The sequence below is a fragment of the Oncorhynchus keta genome, chromosome 6 (genome assembly GCF_023373465.1).
Source record: "Oncorhynchus keta strain PuntledgeMale-10-30-2019 chromosome 6, Oket_V2, whole genome shotgun sequence".
In the NCBI taxonomy this organism is placed as follows: Eukaryota; Metazoa; Chordata; class Actinopteri; order Salmoniformes; family Salmonidae; genus Oncorhynchus; species Oncorhynchus keta.
The window spans coordinates 14,817,165-14,839,709 of record NC_068426.1 but is presented as its reverse complement, the minus strand read 5'-3'; the positions used below and the strand labels follow the sequence as shown (position 1 = coordinate 14,839,709).

Sequence of the window (22,545 nt, the reverse complement as noted above, 5' to 3'; positions counted from 1 at the left end):
GAAACGACTATTATTAGTAACTACTAATTATTAGTTATTAGTAGTTATTATTTAACGACTATTATTAACGACCTGACTTAACATTCATTGTTCATTTGTTTATTTTTAATGGAAGATTATTTAGCAATAAAATGAAGTGGGCAGAGAACAAACCCCTCTTCACATTATTTAAGATACAATTGAAATATTATTTTGAAATTATCAGTAAATGTAAAAAACGAAAAGCAATACGTTTTGACAAATTACAAATGTATTTTGATATGTAATACTGTTAGGTTAGGTCTGTTAGGTTTATGTACTCTTGTTTGTATATTTCTGTATCTGTATTTGTTTTGTTCATCCAGCGCAGGGGTTGGTAGGACCCGGAACTGGAAAGCTGGCTGACTAGCTAATCAGCCGGTGTCATTCAAATACACCAGCTAGTTCAATAAGGTCGGACTGTTGTCAGAATGGCGATGGCGTATATTCTAGTAAGGCGTTTCAGCAGGGTTTTCCAATTAAATGTCCAAAGACAAGATATTATGTTTTCAGGTGAGTACTAGCTAAAAGTGTTTAATTCATGTCCCAACTATTACACTTTGAGTAATGCAGACTTCCATAAAAGCAATAACGTCAGGTGTGTCGCTACACCACTGTAGGAAATTAACGATACAATGAGTTAACTAGCTAGCTAATTAACCAATAGCTAAATCCTTAACGAAAAACGTCTACTGGCTAGCTAACTAGACAGATTTTCAAACGAATGTTATTTCTACGAAATCATTGCTTCAAAAACAAAGTATGTTGGCGTTAGCTACGTTAACGTTAGTTAACTAGTTATTTAACAAACTAACTGTACCACTAGCCCAGCCAAGCAAGGCCAACTAGCCCAGCTAGCGAACTACAGTAGTTGGCTAATTTGATATAATGCATGGCTTGGCGACATCGTCTTTTGCTGCACAACCCTAAATAGATGGCTAACTAGGTAGTTACGGGAAAGTACCCTGTTAATGGGAACCTGGAGCTAACTCGCCAACAGTTATTTGTCAGTATTGGCTAACTAATGAGGGTTAACTAGCAAAGTAATATCTACATCTGTCAGCACAGAGCACGATTGGTCAGAGGTGTCAAACAAGAATCAAATCAATATTGGAGTCACAAACAAAACCGTTGTAAATCACCCTTGAACCACATGGCTATCATTGTAATCTCATGACATCATGTATTGCATGATTGACATAGCTAATGGGTTGGGGAAGCATGTAATGTTTCTGTTTTACAGGAGTGAGACACAAGTCTACAGTGCAATATGCTACACGCCCAGATTTGCCGAAACTGGCTTATAGAAAAGTGAAGGGGAAGAGCCCAGGGGTAGTGTTCTTGCCGGGGTTTGCCTCAAACATGGGTGGGAAGAAAGCAGAAGCCCTTGAGGAGTTCTGCCAGTCACTAGGCCACTCTTACCTAAGGTAAGTTGGCTATAGTATTTTCAATGATAAAGTCTCATTCGTGCATACCAGTATGTCAGTCCTTCAATTAGTCAGGAAAACCAATTGTTGCAGATGTATGTGGTCTTTCCAGGTTTGACTATACAGGCTGTGGGTCTTCTGAAGGTGAAATGGTAGATGGCACTGTTGGCACTTGGAAGAGGGATGTTCTATATGTATTGGACGAGCTTGTGGAGGGGCCACAAGTAAGTAGTTCCCCTCCGTTTCTATGAAGAGACCAATTCTAATCAGCCAGGTTTAATCCAAAGTATTTTTAGCTGAAATAGACCTGCAAAGGCTATTGTATAATAGTGTATAACCATTTGGGATGGTAGTTGATGTAAAACTGATACAGATTTCAGTGTGAATTGTCCACTGAGTTAACAATAAACCTCTGGAGGGTTTTAGGGTTAATATACCTCGACTTGGCCTTCAGTTGTATAATAAGACTTTGGGTCCTCCGGCATGCGTAATTGACACTAAAGATATCAGTGCTGTCATTTAGAAGATAATTTCTGATCTAGCTAATTGTTCTGATGTTGCAGATTCTGGTTGGCTCCAGTATGGGCGGCTGGCTGATGTGCCTGGCAGCTATAGCTCGTCCAGAAAGAACTGCGGCCATGGTTGGCATCTCTACAGCAGCTGACCACTTTGTAACTGTCTACAATACACTTCCTATTGAGGTGAGTCAGCATCAATAACCTTAACAGGCTCGGTATACAGAGCCATGCACATTTCCCCTAATGACATGCTTGATTAAATGAGTCATATCAATACACTGAAGGTGGTTCAAAGGAAAGGGACATGTGCATTGTACAGGTAATTTCCTGTATTACTGAACATTGAGAGAGCAAACCACACACAAGTCAAGAATATATTATAAAGTACATATTTAATTATATGAGCTTCACCATAGCCCTGTGACTCTCCGATCAATTCAGTGTCTATAAATGAATTCTCGGAGTGCTTACAAAACAGTTCTTTGTATAATTTATAGCCAAGACACACCCATCTCAACTCGCATGACTAATAACAGATCTTAGGACAAAGAACCTTTTACTTGAAAGAGGAGTATATCCCATAGCTAGATAGCATTAGCTATACATTATTGTTCAGTTTGGTCTCCTAAACTAAGTTCCTATCTTGTTCTTGGTACCACTTAGGACCAAAACATTACCTCATCCAATGGCATATATCAATTGTCAATTCTAGATACTCCCATCTCACAAACACCCCCTCCTGGACAAGATCAGAAAAGACAGTGAGCTTCCTAGGTAATGTACTAAATCAAGATAAGGGCAACCTCAGAGGGGACATACAATAGTTACAGACACATCCACATAAGAAGTCGAGCCTCCATTCTGTCCTCCTCCCCTTCTGATATTCTTCATAGTATCGCATGGTTTAACAGATACATTGACATATGACGACAAGCCTGATCTCCCCTCTCTGGGCCCCTGGTGACTAAGCCCTAGCAGAGAAGGGATAACTGCAAACTGACAACAGTATTATCCAAAAGAAGACATCCTAATGACATATCTCACATAAGCATTATTATGTAAATAAAACATCTTATTTATCAATGTTACCTAACTAATTCTGATTCAGCCACGACAGTTTAATCTTGAAACTGCAAGAACAACATTTGGATGGAATTACAATTGAAACATCTTTACTAAGCACATTTTTTAAATGGCTGCCATCTTAGATAATGTCTTTACCCCCAAAATAAAATGGTATCGTTTTGTTGTCATTGTAGGTGAGGAAGGAGATTGAAGAGAAGGGGCAGTGGGTGGTTCCTACCAAACACAATGAGGAGGGCTCCATCACGTTCACCACAGAGTTCTTGAAGGAGGCAGAGCAGCACTGTGTTCTGCAGAGCCCCATTCCAGTGACTTGCCCGGTGAGGCTCATCCATGGGCTGAAGGACCAGGATGTGCCTTGGCATGTCTCCATGCAGCTAGCTGAGCGTGTGCTTAGCAATGACGTTGATGTCATTTTGCGCAAGCATGGCCAGCACCGCATGGCAGAAAAGGAGGACATCAAGCTCATAGTCTACACCATCGATGACCTCATAGACAAGCTGACCACGTTGGTTTAAGTGACCAAATCAGGACAATGCTGTGGGTGACTCCTACCACCCCGACCCCAACTTTTCCGCACTCAGGCCGTTTGGTTCCCAATGCGTTACATAATCGAAGGTGCTATTGTACCAAACACACACTGTGAAGAAAATGAACTCTTGTGTTTTCTCCCGGCTCTCTCCATGCCTTTTTATTAGGATTTGTATTTACCATTGCCATGACGCTTTGTTCCCACGACTACCAAACTTCTTGGGCCTGCTGTGAACAGTTTTGATTTATTCCCACAATGTGGTCTGATAGTTATTCCGTTAAACCTTCAATGAGTAGGGATCACTCCTATTAGAGTAGCCCATCAGGTACAGATGCATTATGTCCATTTGTGAGATATTTATTTTATCCACTGTCAATTTTAGTCAAACAAGTGTGATGTGCCTTTTGTTATATGTATGCATGTACTCTTAAAGACCAATAGGAGGCAGCAAATATCAGCACAGTATTTTAGGCACTTCACCATGTATTTGTATTATTATGAATCCCCATTAGCTGCTGCAGCTACTCTTCCTTGTGTTAAGGCATTTATACAATGTCAGTTATGGTGTGGCAGTTCTACTATGTAACATGTCTCTAGCAGAGGAAGGGGGGTGTTGTCTGTGGAACGATCGGTTGAAAAATAACTTTACTCAACTAATGCTGATGTCCATGCGTTGCCCATTTCTTATGCTGTCTGTATTTGCTGTTTGGTTCAAATGCTGACAGAACATATCTCTGTTTGTATTGATTTGTCCACGCCATTTGATTTTGCACATAAGGTCAGAACAGAATATTGACTGTATGACAACTCATGTAGAACTGAGCATTGTGTTATATTAAAGTGTATTTTACCGTTTTGGTGTAAAATATATATATAATGGTGAGTGATTTTAGTGCAGTCCAGAATTATAACTTATGTCATTTCAACAGTCACTCTGGGTAACTTTTCAATGTTGGCCCAGTTCATGTTGGTTTTGTTGCATGTATTGGCCATTCCAAAATGACAAAGATTTAAAATAATGATTGAACAGTAGCATGAGATGGCCTGGTATGTTTGACTGGTCTAAGACGCACAAGTAATTAGGTGAAAAGCATTGCTGTGTAGGAAGCTCATGTTTTAGTATAGTCAACATTCTGATTTAACTAGATAAAATGCCATGTGTGGCTACTACGTCAAACAGTGATGGTAAGCTGTCATTAGTGTAATGTGACCCCAGATACACTGCCTAGCACATTGTCTGCTGAAGGTGGTTAGGACTTGATGTCATTGGTTTCCAACATACACTGCATGACTTAAAGTATGTGGACACCTGCTTGTCGAACATCTCATTCCAAAATCATGGACATGAATATGGAGTTGGTTTCCCCCCCCTTTGCTGCTACAACAGCCTCCACTCTTTTGGGAAGGCTTTCCACTAGATGTTGAAACATTGCTGCAGGGACTTGCTTCCATTCAGCCACAAGCATTAGTGCGGTCGAGTACCGATAAGCAATTAGGCCTGGCTTGCAGTTTACGGTCCAATTTATCCCAAAGTGTTCGATGGGGTTGAGGTCAGGGCTCTGTGCAGGACAGTCAAGTTAATACACACCAATCTCGCCAAACCATTTCTGTCTGGACCGCACTTTGTGCACTGTCATTGTCGTGCTGAAACAGGAAGGGCCTTTCCCCAAACTGCCAGTTGTGACGTGTGGTTCATCACTCCAGAGAACGCATTTCCACTGCTCCAGAGTCCAATGGCGGCGAGCTTTACACCACTCCACCCAACGCTTGGCATTGCACATGGTGATCTTAGGTTTGTGTGCGGCTGCTCGGCCATAGAAACCCATTTCACGAAGCTCCCGTCTAACAGTTCTTCTGCTGATGTTGCTTCCAGAGGCAGTTTGGAACTTGTTAATGAGTGTTGCAACCGAGGACACATGATTTTTACGTGCTTCAGCACTCGGTCCAATTCTGTAAGCTTGTGTGGCCTACCAATTCGCAGCTGAGCCATTGTTGCTCCTAGACATTTCCACTTCACAATAACATCACTTGCAGTTGACTGGGGCAGCTCTAACAGGGAAGAAATTTGACCAACTGACTTGTAAAGGTGGCTGCCTATGACGGTGCCACGTTGAAAGTCACTGAGCTATTCAGTAAGGCCATTCTACTGCCAATGTTTGTTTATGGAGATTGCATGGCTGTATGCACAATCTTTATGCACTTGTCTGCAACGGTTGTGGCTGAAATAGCTGAATCCACAAATTTGAAGTGGTATCCTCATACACTATAAATACAAAAGTATCACAACCCCTATCTGGAATGTTTCATCTTGTGAAATAAGTTTGTATTCGACATGTTCTATATCACAGTTAAATGTTTCTAGGTGATAGTACTATGTTGCAGAATTGATGGGCTAGCTCAATCAATCAATCAATCAAATTTTATTTATATAGCCCTTCGTACATCAGCTGATATCTCAAAGTGCTGTACAGAAACCCAGCCTAAAACCCCAAACAGCAAGCAATGCAGGTGTAGAAGCATGGTGGCTAGCTCACTGTATAGTGATGCTAACAATGCATCTGAAGCTGACGCCGATAAGAAAAGTACCAGAACTTATGGATGGACATTTTAGGATGGGCCTAACACATTCGTTTCCACATTTTCACTTGTTTATTTCTGTCATACTGTACATCAGGTAGGCCTCTTTTTTTCTTTTTTTAAATGAGCCATTTCCAAACATGCATAGTGTCTTGTTTCTGATATATATTATACATACACACACACTGCTTTCCTTAATAAAAGCTCAATGTTCACCAATTTAAGAATGAGATATGCTTGTCCTTTACAGTAAATAAACCTAAATATTTGTTAAGTCGGAGTGGAAACAACGTTTCTGTACAGGGTCTCTGCTATGTGATCCTCAGTGCTAGACTTGTCTGTATAAGAGCTTGAAAGCACCAGCCCAGCCAGACAACTTTGTGTGAAAGGCCTATTTCTATATCAGAGCTCTGGCACAGAAACAGGTTGCTAACTTGCAAGTTTGCTGGTATTCATTCCTTAGGGCTTTCTGCATTCCCTGTGAACGAGAGTTCTGTTCCCTTCACATCCGTTTGTGAGATTCCAGCCCAGAGACTCTCACATGCCACAGAGCAACAGCTCACGTCTCCAGTTTCAGGTAAATCGAACTTATTTCTGCTACCTTTTCCAGAACTCCCTTAAATACCTTTAACAGTTAGGTGGTTGAAAGCTATGAGATGTTGCAGCTGTGGTATATTTTTCCAGATGCATAATCAAGCTGTCTGATTTATTAAGGTTTGTGGGGAAACGTAGGCATATTATGTTAGTGTCATATATTGACAAAAAAAACATTTTGTTTTGGTCATTTACACAACTGGATTAAGATTTTATTTTTTCAGGTCAGAAGCAATCCCAAAATAAGATGTTTTATCAATTACTAAACAGAAATGTGCAATACCACTATTTTTTAACACCGGTTTTTGCTGCTTCATTCCTTAAGGAAGAGGAAGCTAAGCTACTTGATTCATCAGACTGATGAGATCATCAGGATACTGGGATCCCAACCAGGACCAGTGGGCTTACACTGTTCAAGAACAGGTGCCTCCACATCTACCATTGTATTGTGTGTATGGATTTTCATTGTATTATGTGAATGGATTTTGTATTGCCTTTGACCAGTCCGAGCTTTCCACCTGTGTGAATATGTATGGGTGTTTGTTTGCATTGCCATGATATATTGCTCTCTCTACCCAAGGCCAATGAGCACTGGACACAACTAAGAAAAGATGCCAAGTATTACATGGATATGGGACACCTGATGTTCGACCACTCTATGGCTACTTAAGTCGCCCATATATAACCGTAACGAGACCCCAAACAAGTCCTATTTAGAACACGCCTTACGAATTCATATAATGTGTAACTCTGCTGTTGGCATGCGTTTTTAAATCGTCAGATTGCATTTATGTATTCCAGGGGAAACAACAGGCTCTTCTTTATGGAGATGCTGGGTAATGCTTGTATTAACCTTGACAGGTGGACAGTGACCGATGGTCAGTAGATGTGTTGTGGAGATGCTGAGCAGGCAGTGTTATGGACAGTAGCATCACCTCCGTGAAGGTGGATGAATACAATCACTGCGCTAAATGTGCTTTCTCTACGGCGCTGTCCTTGACGTAAGAGTGTATAGCTTGCAGAATGCATTTACTGTATGTAGCCTATTATCCTGTTTATTCTGTCAAAATAAACAGTTAAAGGAAAATTCAATTTTTTCGTATGTATGTTTAGTTTTTGCATATACGTTTTGTTCATATAGCATACGCTACTGTATTTCTGGGACATGCATTTAAGTAAGTATATGAATATAAACTATTTTATAGGAATTATAAACATGTGGTTTCGTCGAGATGAAGGCAAATATGCCTTGATTCGACTGACTTTTGAATCAAACAGTTTCTTAAATAATCCCTCCTTTCTATGGCTGTGATACGTGGTTGTCCCACCTACCTATTTTAAGATGAATGCACTAACTGTAAGTCGTTCTGGATAAGAGCGTCTGCTAAATGACTCAAATGTAAACGTACAACAGATCAATGTTTTGATCAACATAGAGAAAGCACATACACATAAACCATGGTAGTAAAATGAACTGGTAAAGATTATACACAAATCATGCAAATTGAATCATTGATGGCCTACAATATATTAATGAATTAATTGGAATGAACTCCCAGTAAATTATTGAAGGGTAATATAGTCCTAAAACCATTCCTGGACATTTCCACTGGATGTTGTGACGTTTCTCCCGTTTGGCCATGAATTAATTCCTTAAATGCCCTGCCCGGGGCGCTGAGGCATCACTGAACTCGCGTGGCTCTGAAAGCTGTGGCGAGTCGGAGAACAGTTGCTGAGTAGGGATGCTGAGCTTGGTACTGCACCCCTCAAAGATGTACAATTTGAACAGCATGTGACTGCAGAGCCGGACTAACGACCAGGAACGGAGAGAAGCGGACCATACATTCATTTAAAATTAGTAAGTAAACGAATGAAATGGAAAAAATAATGTGCTGAGGAATGACATTCCGAAGGGGCCTAAATGTATTGCGCACGCTATAATAAATGAATTCATTTTGCTTGCACTTGCAGTATTTTCCCTCGGCGGGAGTGTATCCAGACCGTTTTGCCTAAGTTATTTCCATAGCTCGAATGTCCAAGAGGAACTTTATTTTGGGGGGGATCCATTTGCCTATCTATGCAAGTGCATTATGGCGTTTCATAAATCCTTCATTGGATATGCTCTCCAGTGGCGAGTGACACCGCGCGCATCACGGGACCACTACGTATAATACATTTCTTTCATATTTACCTTGATTTTTTTTTTAGAGAGAAGTATCACTCACACGGTTAAATTATACATTTCTCGATATGAAACTAGAGGTGTCCGAATATCAAGAAAATTGATGAACTTTCCAACTACGTTTATCTGCATCTCCTTGAAGTCAGAGGCTTACGCATGCCCGCATCTAGCTATATATAGCCTACATATGACATCAGAAATGAAAGCGCAGGGCGTGATTCTGAGTGAGCTGCATAGAGTACATTATTTATGAATACAAAGAATACACAGAGAGCAGAGAAATTTACACAGGCAGCCCAATTCTGATATTTTACCCAATTGTTGGCAAAGGAGCTGATCTGATTGGTCAACAGAACAATTAGTGGAAAAAAATATCAGAATTGGGCTGCCTGTGTGTGTTAACACAGCCATAGTGTATGGTTCCAGCAGCATAGGCCTACACATCTGACACATCCTCAATCTAGATGGCAGTTCAATTGTTATGTATTGGGCCCACAATAATTGATTAAATTGAACCCTTTCCTTGCCGTCCCTCTTTTGGAAGGTCTGTAACTCTGGCAGCCATGGCTAACAGAGGACCCAGCTACGGACTGAGTAGGGAGGTTCAGGAGAAGATAGACCAGAAGTATATTCTGGACCTGGAGGCCAGACTGGTGGACTGGATCATCTTGCAGGTTGGGGGGAACATAGAGCGACCAGAGCCTGGGAGACTGAACTTCCAGAGCTGGCTCAAAGATGGAACAGTGAGTCTCTGAGCCAAACTCTGGTTCACGTAGGGCAGCGGGTAGCCTAGAGAGGAAGGCACATAGCGCTAAGTCACTATGGATAAGTGTCTACTAAAAGGACTACAATTTAAACATAACCTCATGCCTGTACTGTATTCTAAACCTAACTCTTAAAGATGCAGTCCGGGATCTTTTGTACAATAAATTTGTTACATATTGGATTCTTAACATTAACATATCATACAAACTGCAACAAAACCTTTTTTTTTTTGGGGGGACATGTCATGAAATGGATGAGTAGTGCAGAAAAAACGGAGACCCATTTTGACTTGTGAGCACCACTTTCAGAACTACTGGCTGAAATTATACACAAATTATGGAGCAGCACTTTAAAACACACATATACAGATAATCTCAGACTCTAATCTACCATGGTCATAATGTGCCATATTTGATAGCCTTGGGTATTATGGGGTTTCTCCTCCAACCAACCCCTTATGAGGCTGGCTGGGTGTAGGCCAGTTGTATCCTGTCATTACAACATTTCATATCTCGTTACAGATTCTTTGTAGGCTCATTAACAGCCTATATCCCCCTGGTCAAGAGCCCATAAAGAAGATCCCAGAGACAAAAATGGTCTTCAAGCAGATGGAAAAGATCTCCCAGTTCCTGCATGCAGCTGAAGCTTATGGGCTAATCACCGGGGACCTTTTCCAGACTGTGGACCTGTGGGAAGGTACAGCTCTCCTAATACAGTGGTGATTCCACTCCAGCATAAACTCACATGCAGCAAACTGTTAGTTGTTATGTTAGATAACTTCAGGTATGTAAATATATTGGTTCAATATAATAACTTTCTGGAATGGATTACTTTGTCAAATCATACATTTTCTTTAAAAAAAACAAATTTGCATTATAGTCAATGAGGACCAACTAAAGCCAAATATGATATTGAAATATCTGTCTGGTATGTTGCGTGACTACAGGGAAGGATATGGCTGCCGTGCAAAGGACCTTGTCGGCTCTAGGCAGTATGGCACTCACAAAGGATGATGGTCAATATCGTGGTGAACCTGATTGGTTTCATAAGTAAGAAACGAATCAACTAATTATGTTTGTAATGAGTCCTACAAAACAGCAAAAATGGTCAATTTCTTTATTAGATGCCACTCTAAAATTAACTATTTACAATGAGTCTCATTACCCAACACCCACTACCTCTCTCATCTGTTTGTTTATGCATCCATGCTATTACTGTAGGTGTAGGCCTTCCTATCTGACATAGATGTTTGTACAAGAGATTCAAATTTATCACTGCAGGTAACTAACCAGTTGTGTCTCTCCTGTGCTTCCAGGAAAGCTCAGGGAAACCGGCGGGAGTTTTCTGAGGAGCAGCTGCGTCAAGGCCGTAGTCTGATTGGCATGCAGATGGGCGGCAACTCAGGGGCGTCTCAGTCTGGCATGACAGGGTACGGCATGCCACGCCAGATAATGTAAAAATGTCACTTGGCTCCCCTATACGGATCCAAAGTTGCTCTCATTAGCTCAGGGGCAGCGTGAAGTTTCCCTGATGATCTCTCTATAGGGGCCCTAGATGTCACTTCATACTGAAAATCTGAGCGCTCTAATGGAGCATTACAGACATCCTTAAAAAAAAAACACTTTTATGCGCAGTGGCTCTACATCTGCATTTACACAGGCAGCCCAACTCTGATATTTTTTCCACTAATTGGTATTTTGACCAATCACAGATCTTTTTCCAGAGGTGATCCAATTGGTCAAAAGGCCAATTACTGGGGGGAAAAAAGATCAGAATTGGGCTGCCTGTGTAAACAGCCTTCACTCAGTTACATGGTCAGGTGTGTCATTTCGATCAGTGCGGATATATGTTGTCTGTGAATCAGACTGGTGTTCCAAGGTTTCTGTCAACACAGTTGTGACACGACAGCATGGAACTGTGCCATTGTCAAAGAAGACATTTTTGGTTATTTAGGAAAGTCATTGTAATGATAGCCACAATAGTATTACATTACAGTATTCTTTATTCAGGTCATTTACAGCACGACTAGTCTTATTTTTTACTAGTGTGGAATGCGAACGCTATACAGCCATTTTCTTCACATAACTTGGTTGCATGCTAATGTTCAGTATTGAATATATTTTCTGGTTTAATTTATATTACTTGATGTATGAGTACTGTGTGAAATGTATCATGTTATATATTTACAGAATTTCCCCCCAATTGGTTTCAAAATCCTCTAGGCCTCTATGGATTAAATCCTTCATGATGGTTTGGACTGAAAAACCTCCCCCATTTGTCCTTTCCTCAAGCGAATTGCTGCTCCTTGCGACAGGGTAGGTAAATCTTAGCCAGCTCGCTGTCACAGTCAAGCACCAGATGGTTCTTTGCTCTCTGGGTTATGGCAAATTCTGTAGTTCCAGCCAATCCTGTGCACATGTCCTTGATGACAGTTAACCATTAAAAAACATTAACCATAGACCTGGCAAATAAGGTTCAGAGTAAATGTTAGCCATATCAGAAGCAACAAATTTAATTCCAGAAGTCAAAGAAAACATCAAGCAAACATTTGTTTATTCAATAAGAGGAAACTATATCCAGGTACTATTATTAACCACATAATGGGACATTTTGTAATAGGCTGCATTAATTAATTTCAAATGGATAACAATGCTGTCAACAGTAACAGAAAATACTGGAATGTTAAAACTGGACAGAAACATTTATACTAAAAACGGCCAATCTTCCTCTGGGAAGACTACAGGTGGACAGCAACCCTCTCAATCAGCTACGGGCTGTTTATCTTCATCCATCTTTCTCTGAAAAGAAAAATCAGTGGGATATTCAAATGGGGGTATTAACTCAATACCAAGAACACCAGCTAAATCAGATCCCCTAAAAAGGTCTCATATCTTTCCATTTGGTCAAGATTCCACAAGCATAGGTAAAACTCGCTTAAATCAACAATGTTTCCCTATGAAGGTGATGATTATCCAAGATATTTATTGTTAAAAATTAACATTTGACAGTGAAACCTGAAGAATGTTGAGAATGTATTGTGGGCTCCAAGGTCAACTACATTTTCTTACCAATACACCACAAAGTAAGGATTCATAAGAATGACTTGTTACAGTTGAAAATTACCGTCAGGTTTAGGTAATGTGCCTCACTGCTACAGTGGACAGATTTGGCTGTTTTCTCATTTGTGTAGAAGATGTTACACAGCTTGCAGAAGAATCCGGTCCTTGGCACCAGATAGTCTAACCCTGCAAATAAAAGGACAGAAAACAACGTAACTTGTTTTTGTCCTACCTGATATCACCCATGATCATAAAAAACAGACAGCCAAACTGAAACAGAAGTCAGTATCTCTCTAGTCTCTTACCAACTGGGTTGTTGGGTTGATAAGGACCCAGAGGCTCCTGCTGCTTCTTCTTCTCTCCCTCTGGGACAGCTTCCACACCACTGGTCTCCTCACCCTCAAGGTCCACACAGACCCCCTTACTATCAGACACAGGTCGCTGGACATCCTGGCCATACAAACACAATAATGTCTATCACATATTAATTCTATTCAGCCTGAGATTGCGAGACCAACACCAATAAATAATTTCACTATTCTCTGTGAAGCGTTTTAACTGACTACATCTTGACTAACTGGGCAACTATAAAAGTATTGTTCACAGAAATGCCTCAATACATACATATTTCAGCAAGCATTTCACTAAACAAGGTAATCCCTCACCTCATTTAAATTGGGGAAACAAAATTATAGCAAATAACCTTCTCTTTCACCACTGGAGAGTGGCTTTTGGCTGACTGGCCATTAGTCTCATCTCCATGGCGATCTCTTGTTCTCCTGTTGTTCTGACTGGCCAACCACAGCTCATACTTGACTGGAGGCTTCCTGTATCCAGAGTACAGAATACAAGGTCAACCCAGTACTTGAACTCATACAGTCCAGTTTAACCATACAATAATATTGTGTTTATATCTGAGATTGATATCAATTGGAAGAATGAAGTATTCAACTAGCAGTGGACGTTGGCTGGATAGGATATCAGCATTCTTCAAATTCAACTTTAACTAATTTCCATCATCTACTCTGCTGCACACTTCTACTGTATATTCTTAGGGGCTATTGAAAATTACTTACCAGGATATCAGTGAGTCTCCCTTTTTGCACAAACTGACCCTTATCAGGGTGCCGTAAAATCTGGGAGGACGTTGGAAGCACTTCTTCACCATTTTCTGAGCGGCTTCCACACTCTCAAACTGGATATAACACTGGAGGGGGAAAAAAAGAAAAGTTTTTCCTTTACCAATAGAAAAACACATTAAGTCCTCCCTAAAGAAATGGGCTGGTGAAAGCTTACCTTTCTATGAACCCAGTTCAAATGATAGCCAGTGATTTTCCCAAAAGGTTGGGCAAGCCGTAACAGAGAGACGTCCGAGTACTTCTGCCGTGGAAGCAAACAAATGTAGATGGATCTCCCACTGGGACTCTACAATGACAGAAACATAGTCTTTGTGTTACAAATATTGACTATATGCTAGGTGTGTAGCTTAGCTTATTACAATTAATTCATCAAATGCATAACGTGTAAAGCATAGGTACTACACCAAACCAACCTCCAACTTTTTCTGTGAATAGCACATTCTAATATCGACAGGTTTCCCCAACAACTGTCCTTTGCCTTTGTAGAATTTCACCATCTTATGCGCTTCATCGGTAGTATCAAGCTCTAACCATCCCTGCAAATATAGAAAAAGCACAACGGCATACAAACTATGATAACATTATTTCCATCCCATAAACAAACTAGATAACTGATCCCCAAATAACATATGGGCAAGTAACATAATTATGAACCTACCTCCTGTCTGAAGAAGGATATGGTACGGTTTACAACTTTCACGTCTGCTCGCTCTGCCAGTTTCAAGATGGCCACCTCTACGTCTCTATAGCCCTTTCTGATTGGGCTAATATGGACAACTTTTCCATCCTGTAGAAAACAGTCTTACTGAGCAACCTACTAGCAATAATGTTGGATAAAAAACTACTTCTACACTTTTGATACATTCCAACTACACGTTTCTAAATGAACCATGTAGTCTAGTGAACCATGTAAAATACCAACCCATGAAGAATCCTTTGACTCTGCAAATAAAAAGAAACGTAATTTGTATAAATTATGATATGCAGAGTGTCTTTATTTGTTTTCTACACAGGCAGAACAATAGTAATAGTTATGTCCTTTGCTGCCAAGTAAGAATGTTTTTCATCATTCATTGCTTACCCATTGACGCGTCCTCTCCAGCATCATTGTCGAGTTCATCCAATGTAACAAAATCATCCATGTTATCAGGGAAATCCATGTCATCCATATCATCCTGTTGGAATAAGTACAGAACATCAATAAGTTAAAGAATTAAGAATGTTTCAAGTTCCAAAGTGCTGCAACAGAACCACATCGAATCTCATGACAAATATTTATGAGGTTTTTATGGGAAACTGTCAAAAGCTGCTCAAACACTGAAGATGTAAGTATGCAAAACTGTATTCAATGGTCTTGAACTATGATGAAGATCCATATCTCTTAAAGCTAGGACATAAATTCTGTGGCTGCACTATAACAAATCGATAGACAGCTTCAAATCGTATTAAAACCTGTTGGTCAGATCAACATGTTGATCAAACCAGTTAAGGCTGAACAGCTACTCATCCATACATCTAAAATGTCTGGCTGACTGGCTGTGCTTCAAAGCTGTGCCACTTGAACTCAGTCCTACTATGGGAGCCTTAAGCACCTGTTCTGGATTCCTACTGACAGGCTATGTTTTCAGGAACTTGTACAGAGATGATTCGATCACCTTTGATATTCAACCATGGAAAGTAAAGAGAAACCCTTCAGAGCTGATCTCCATCATTTAACTGATGGAATGAATAAACCATGAGCATGTCATTAAGCCTACATAGAGATAAGCCATGTCATTAAGCCTACATAGAGATAAGCCATGTCAGTAAGCCTACATAGAGATAAGCCATGTCATTAAGCCTAAATAGAGATTAGCCATGTTATTAAGCCTAAATAGAGATTAGCCATGTTATTAAGCCTAAATAGAGATTAGCCATGTTATTAAGCCTAAATAGAGATTAGCCATGTTATTAAGCCTAAATAGACATAAGCCATGTTATTAAGCCTAGATACATTGCATGTTATGCTACCAAGCAAACTCAGTATTCCAACAATCCATGACTGAAACCGGGCATTGCCGACATAAGTCACAGAAAACATCTCGACTGTTTGTCTGCGTTGACGAGGTTCAATCTGAGCTTCAATCACAAGTGTCAGATCGATTTGATTTGCCACTGAAACCATTTCAGTGGTTCTACGCATAAGATGCCCACATCTGTTTCAACTGATCAATGGAGGATCTCAACCAAACTACATTCACTGGAATGCACTCAGAACTTCAACCAAGCTGCTTTAAGAACCCATTGCTGGGAACCAACATCTTGTTTACTCGACAAAAACGTATTTTCAATTCTGCGAACAATGCCTTTGTTGGTTCAGGTCACACATATGAATGACAATAATTCCTTACACCATGTTCATGAAAGCTCTCCTGTTCCATCATGTCCTCCATTGAGACGTCAGCATCACACAGAGCTGGATCATCGACAGCCTTTAGGTCAGAATCCACCAAGGTATTGTCTGCCAACAATTCTGTGCTTTCAGGTTCCCCGTTATCTTTTGAGTCAGCCACCAGAGAGGCACTTTTGGAAGGAGCAGAGTCGTTAGTATCAGCTCCAAACTTATCTAACAAGCTTTGGTCATCTTCAACCTGGACGCTCTCTTTGTCTGGTTCTTTGTTTTCCAAATCAATGTCCTCCCCCTTTCTCTCATTCTTGACCACCTCAATCGTTTCCTTGATCTCCTCGTCCTTGATGTCCTGCTTTGCCTCTTCCATAACCTCCTCTGAGGAGCTTTGTTGACCTTTTCCTTGTTCCACCACTTTCTCAGCAGGTTGTTTGCCTGTACTGGATCCCTCTTTGTTTGTGGAGTTTGAGTTCTTGCTGGTCTCCTCGCTCTTCTGTCTGCTGCTTTGGCTTTTACTGGAATCTGTTCTTCTGGATGTGGTGGAGTCAGGACTTTCTCTACAAGGCAAAAACCATTGAGGTAAACTTCCCTGACACAAACTTCCCGACGAGGCCCACAGGAAAATTGGTCTGGCCGCCATTGCACCAGGTGGACTCTTACTTACCTCAGACGCTTCAGTGACGATGACAAGCTGACTTTGACACTCTTTCCATTGATCTTGAGGGGGTTGGAGTGGTAGTACTTCACCATAATGTCAGCATCCTTCCAATCTACCATCTCAATCAGGGCCTGCAGATGGATAAGGAAGAATGTGTAAGAGAAAGCTAGAGGTGGTGGTTAATAACGGAAGTGTGTGTTGATTGATCTACTCCAGTCATACAATTCCATGCTATTCTGAACTTAAAATAGATACACTACATTGTTACATCGTTTTAATAATGTTTTTCTATTTGACAGAGACATTTTGAAGATTTGATTGATCACAAGCAATATGGAATTGATTCAATTCCATATTGCTCAAACCTTACCTGATCACTTAAAAATGACGAATGTCGCACATCCCCAAACATCTTGGCAAGATCGAGAATTTCAGATTCTCTTTCTTTCCCAGGAGATACATGGGAAAAACAAACTACTGTACTGCTAACTTGTTTGTTGGGGCGTTTTCCTGGTGGTTCATCCGATCTTGGCGTCTAAAGAAAAAAAAACAAGCTCATGCTGGGAATTCTGTGATTAAGAATACAGAATCTGTCACTTTTAAGAGGCAGGTGCACTTACATAAATACTGCACACTACAGGTGACAGGTACAGAGTCAAACCATTTCCCTTCACAATAGCTTTGCTTTCACTGTAGTGATCCACCATATTGACTGCCTCTTTGTGCGAACTCAACTCCACAAAGCCCTGGAACAAAAAACAACAGTGAATCTGCCAATAGACAAACTACACAACATTAAAAAAAATATTTTTTTAAAATTAAAAGGCAGAACGTTAAGAGTTGAGTGTTTAAACTTGAGGTTCTTATCAATTTGTGTAACTTACCTTGCAGGGGAACACCAGATGTTTTACAACTGTGCCGAATGGCTTAGCCAAAGTCACCAAGTCTTCAACAGCAACAGACCCACGGGGATATTTAGCGACCACTACCTTTGTGCCAGCCTGATGCAAAAGATAAGATCACACATTCAAGCATGCATTTTATTTTTATTTAACCTTTATTTATTTAGCATGTAGACTTAAGCAAATAAACTACATTATAAGAAGTGAATGGGAAATATGCTTTATTTATTAGACAACACAATGACACAGAAGGGGCATTACCTTGGGCTTCAAATGGTGTCTTTCTGGTGCAGACCAGACTTCACCTAAAGATGAAAACATGTCAAAAAAGATTACATTTTCAAGTGATTTGCCATTGGGCCTTATTTGGTCTGGCTCAAAATTGACATTAGGACAGGACATGAGGTTATCACCTCCTACGCGGTCTGAGCTATGTTGTCTCTTGTAAGGCATAGCAGGACGTGGCGCTCTTCTGGGCGGTGAATTAGCATCTCTACTTGGGATGGAAATTGGTCTGGAAGATAACAAACAGTGCTAAGTAAGAACAGGATGGCTAATTGTTTTACATTATGACATGCTTGTTTTCACCATGAAGCTTTATTTCATGACCCTCACATTTTCTTCCCTTGGACATCTTGTTTTTCCCAATCTGGGAATCTGTAAAAAAAAAAATGTTTTTAAAGAAGACAAAAACAAATCAGATTTGAATAAAACCAGGTAATAGGAAATACCTCTGCGGATTGATTTTGTGATCTGCATCAGTTTATTTTCTAAGTTTTACTTTGCATTTAAACACTTACAGACGCAAGAGTTCCCGACAGCCCTCTGCATGGCGTAATCCATTGAGATGATCCTTCCATTGCTGTGAAAAAAACAAACTCATATTAAGCTAAAATGAATGTCATTACGAAAGGTTGAGTGTTCTGATTAAAAGCATATACTTGTTGACACACTCCAACAGCAAGAGTATTGAAATATAACAAAGCTTACCTTAGTAGAATTCAACATACAGAAGCATAGCGAGCATGTGTGTGGGTAAATGTTGGGTACAACTCCTTGAAAATCTTCCAATTGATAGGAAGAAGGTTGGCTGTCTGATGTTTTTTCCGTTGAGGGCCTAGTGTGGTGGGAATCTTTTCTTGCCTCGGCCTGCTCTGGTCGCACCTCTACTTTCTTATAGTCAGTGTCACTATGGCTGCTTGACCGGAGACGGAATGCAGGGGGACTGTCCAGTTTGCCGCGGTCTTTAACATCTGTATCCTCTTCCTGTCCGTCTCTCTTTGGGGAGGGCTCTCTCTGCTCCTCTTGCTTGGCTCGATTGGCCTTCAGTTTCATTATCAGATAAGGCAGTGTCTCCACACTGATCTCGTTCTCTGGAATCTTGGCCAGATCATCCACGTCTTCTGGAGAGAGCCCCAGAGTGGCATATAAATTCATAGCGCTCAACGCTCCATCACCAGATCCTTTGCGTGCAGAACTTTGACCCTCACTGCCCGCCATCCTCAAATTTCCAGGGCACACAGAAGTGTATTCTGAAATGGGAGAATAGTTTGGATTCTGTCATTTCAACAGATGGCTAAAGTAATGAGTGTAACTGTGATGACTGTGGGCGGAGTGCACTGCCGACTACATCAAGTCACTGTCAGCCGATACAAAGAAACAGGTTGTATTTGACTAAAGTTTTATTAAAAAGTATGGATTTCAGTAGCAGACTAAACTACACGATTTAAGATGAAGTTGAGCCATGAAGTTAAATCCGCTTTGTGTTTTGTTTCCTTGCTATGATATAGCAATATTTTTATTATCAACCGCGATTTTCAGCGCCGAATTGAATAGCCCACATTTATAATTTATATACAGCAGGTTTTTTAAGGTCCAAATACTTTGGTCTGCCTGCTTCATGTTATCATTTTTGCCATGGAAAAAATATTGCGATACTGTTATCATCCCGGCCGTAGTAGTTTTGTTATAAAAACTGCATAGCTCCAGTCCGTCCACACTAGTTGCCGCTTAACTCCATCATCCTAAATCGTGGAGTTGAGTCACCTGGGATTTCAGTAGTGATGGGACACTGAGGCTTTCTGAAGGCTTTAGCGCTTTCACCAAATTGGTAACAGAGAAACTGCGCTTTGTGCAGAAAAACAGAGCTTCATTATTTGTTCACAATACACATTAGTGACATCTGCTGGTCAGCAATAGCAGCGTGTACCAGAGAGGTATTTTTTTCTCCATTGTTTTCATTCTAACACTGTGGCTCAGCAGTAAGTGTTTGGCTTTAGTAGCCTGTAATCAGTTGGAACACCAGGTTTGCATCTTACGTCATGCTTCCCTTTTTGCCTACAAGTTGACTATTTCTGAAAAACTAAATCTACGGCATTATTTATGACGCTTAAGACAGACACTTATACTATAATAAATAAAACCAATTATTTGAACAGGGCAGAATGAACATTTTTCAAAATAGTGTGCCTACAAGATTCAAACTCATACGCTCACGACCCTGAATGTTCCATAGCCATTCCTCTACCTGCTAAACTACCTGTCAGGTAAACGTTTGTTTACAATCCTAACTATATTTGTAAGTACGTGTGCAATTTTCAAAATGGTGTGCCATCAACAAGATTCGTCCTCATACCCTCACGTCCCTGAATTAATCAATAAGGCTGTTCTTAACCACGATGCGGAGTGCAAGGAAACAGCTCTTTAGTCATGGTATATTGGCCATTTATCAAACCCCCCAAGGTTCCTTATTGATATTATAAACTGGTTGCCAACATAGAGCAGTAAAAAAATGCTTTTTTTTTGTCATACCCATGTTATAGTTAGTTATACGGTATACAGGGCTCGAACCACCCAGTTTCTGATGTTCCATAGCCCCTTCCTCTACCTGCTAAACTACCTGTCAAGTAAAAGTTTAAGCGTAGTAGAGGTCGATGTATGAAAACAGCTTGGAATCGGAAAAAAGCACCGGAACCAGGTAGAAATCAGTTGGATCTCTCAACTCAAGGTTTGAAAAAGCACGTGATCAAACGGAGCTTCGGTCGCCATTGATGACGTACTTCTGATAAAGTGATACACCCATAAGCACACTACTTCGCGATTTCGACGCATGCCTAGCCGCCGGAGCACCGGTATCAAACGTAACTAGGCACACTGCAAAGGTTTAAGTGTTACAGTTGAACAATTATCGACTGAGCGACTCGATGTAGTCGGAAGTTCAGTCCGCAAAGTAGTCTCCGTTCATCTCAAGTACATCGTGAGTTAAGAAAAAGCTCGGCTAGTTGCTGGTTGGGTAAAAAAAGTATAGGCCCAAATTAAGACTCCTTAGTATTGACTGAATGCCTACCATCTTCAATTCATTCCATGGTTAGCTTGATCGTCTTCATTTGCAATGAGCAATTTGATGTCCCTTGCTGACAAAAATACACGTTTCCCAGAATATTGTTGCACGCTAAATAAATCATGGTGGAGAGGCCTTCAATACAAGAGCTTTGTTGTTAACGTTAGCTACGCATCTTTAACTCTGCAAAACGAAGCTCAATATCGTTTTACCCCCCTGATAAAAAATATTAGATATCAACCAAGCGCTATGTCAATGTATTGTTAGTTACTAGCTCACGCTGGTGTTACCAAGCTGCACGCAGCACTTGGGAATGCGGCCCGCTAGCATGCAAGAAGTAGTTTACCAAAGCTTTCTAGAAAATTAAGCAATATCAGATTTTTTTGGCCTGAATGTTTAAGCATGAAGATCAACTACTACGTCGAATTCAAATTGTGATTGCTGTAAAACATACCTTTAAAGAAGTCCCCTTTCAGGTATTTCGTAAAATGTTCTAGCTAGTGGCTACAGCACAGTTTAAGTCCTATAACGTTACAGTCTGGCTAATCGTTTTTTCCTGCACCACAATGTGTGCAGGACGGTAAGCAAACGTTTTCATTGGTCAGTTTAGGATGTATGTCAACGGAGAACTTCCGCTCTGTCGTTTGGAAGGCAGAGTGGAATATTTGCTCACTATTCAGAAACACAGACAAATATTATTACCTTTATTCAGGATGCCCACACACTTGCGCAATCTGAACTCAGGGGTAGACGTAACATAGTAAACTGAAGTATGGAATACTTCAATAAGCATGAAATGTTACGTTTCGTATGCTACAATATGCATTCAATTGTGGATGTCCATTATTCATTTCTTATGATAGTGTAACGACCCAGGGTTTATAAACGCGGATATTGACTCTGTCGCACGAGCACCCTTTTACAGCACAGTCGATTGCACACTGGACTTCGGGGTAGAAGTTCGAGACCTGCTTCCCTGCCTGTTTCGTTACAATATGTTACGAATTACAATCCGTATGATGTGCTATGAATTGCCATATATGTTATATGTTACAATTTTGTAAAACATATACACTACCTTGAAACATTTTGGGGTCACTTAGAAATATCCTTGTTTTTGAAAGTAAAGCAATTTTTTGTCCATTAAAATTAACATCAAATTGATCAGAAATACAGTGTAGACATTGTTAATGTTGTAAATGACAATTGTAGCTGATTTCTTTTATGGAATATTTACGTACAGAGGCCCATTATCCTGTGTTTCAATGGCACGGAGTGTTAGCTAATCCAAGTTTATCATTTTAGAAGGCTAATTGATCATTAGAAGGCCCTTTTGCAATTATGTTAGCACAGCTGAAAACTGTT

General features: G+C 40.4%; 3 protein-coding genes across 5 annotated transcripts; 2 read left to right on the top strand and 1 right to left on the bottom strand.

Moving 5' to 3' along the window:
* The first annotated feature begins 362 nt into the window (after nt 1-362).
* LOC118385028 (palmitoyl-protein thioesterase ABHD10, mitochondrial) lies at nt 363-4,446 on the top strand. Its single transcript, XM_035771813.2, has 5 exons — nt 363-531; nt 1,262-1,445; nt 1,558-1,669; nt 2,009-2,146; nt 3,223-4,446. The coding sequence occupies exons 1-5, from the start codon at nt 450-452 to the stop codon at nt 3,562-3,564; spliced, it is 858 nt and encodes a 285-aa protein (XP_035627706.1). The 5' UTR covers nt 363-449; the 3' UTR covers nt 3,565-4,446.
* Nucleotides 4,447-8,432: 3,986 nt separating this feature from the next.
* Nucleotides 8,433-11,834, top strand: LOC118385027 (transgelin-3-like). The gene is made up of 5 exons (XM_035771811.2): nt 8,433-8,607; nt 9,476-9,674; nt 10,218-10,392; nt 10,643-10,745; nt 11,012-11,834. The coding sequence occupies exons 2-5, from the start codon at nt 9,495-9,497 to the stop codon at nt 11,151-11,153; spliced, it is 600 nt and encodes a 199-aa protein (XP_035627704.1). The 5' UTR covers nt 8,433-8,607; nt 9,476-9,494; the 3' UTR covers nt 11,154-11,834.
* Nucleotides 11,835-12,192: 358 nt separating this feature from the next.
* LOC118385026 (matrin-3) lies at nt 12,193-21,827 on the bottom strand. 3 transcript variants are annotated; one of them, XM_052520829.1, is made up of 21 exons: nt 21,635-21,827; nt 18,831-19,372; nt 18,641-18,702; nt 18,456-18,497; nt 18,254-18,354; nt 18,102-18,145; nt 17,823-17,939; nt 17,559-17,684; nt 17,309-17,473; nt 16,945-17,069; nt 16,285-16,837; nt 14,976-15,069; nt 14,817-14,836; nt 14,553-14,681; nt 14,308-14,430; nt 14,052-14,180; nt 13,832-13,962; nt 13,459-13,582; nt 13,061-13,229; nt 12,820-12,941; nt 12,193-12,494 (listed from the first exon to the last, which is right to left on the bottom strand). In XM_052520829.1, exons 2-21 carry the CDS (start codon nt 19,338-19,340, stop codon nt 12,456-12,458), a joined length of 2,925 nt encoding a protein of 974 aa, XP_052376789.1. In that variant the 5' UTR covers nt 19,341-19,372; nt 21,635-21,827; the 3' UTR covers nt 12,193-12,455. The 3 variants fall into 3 exon arrangements, with proteins under 3 accessions (XP_052376789.1, XP_052376787.1, XP_035627702.2); XM_052520827.1 differs by lacking the exon at nt 21,635-21,827 and adding an exon at nt 20,652-20,798; XM_035771809.2 differs by lacking the exon at nt 21,635-21,827 and adding an exon at nt 20,652-20,789 and having other exon boundaries at nt 13,061-13,205.
* Nucleotides 21,828-22,545: the final 718 nt, after the last annotated feature.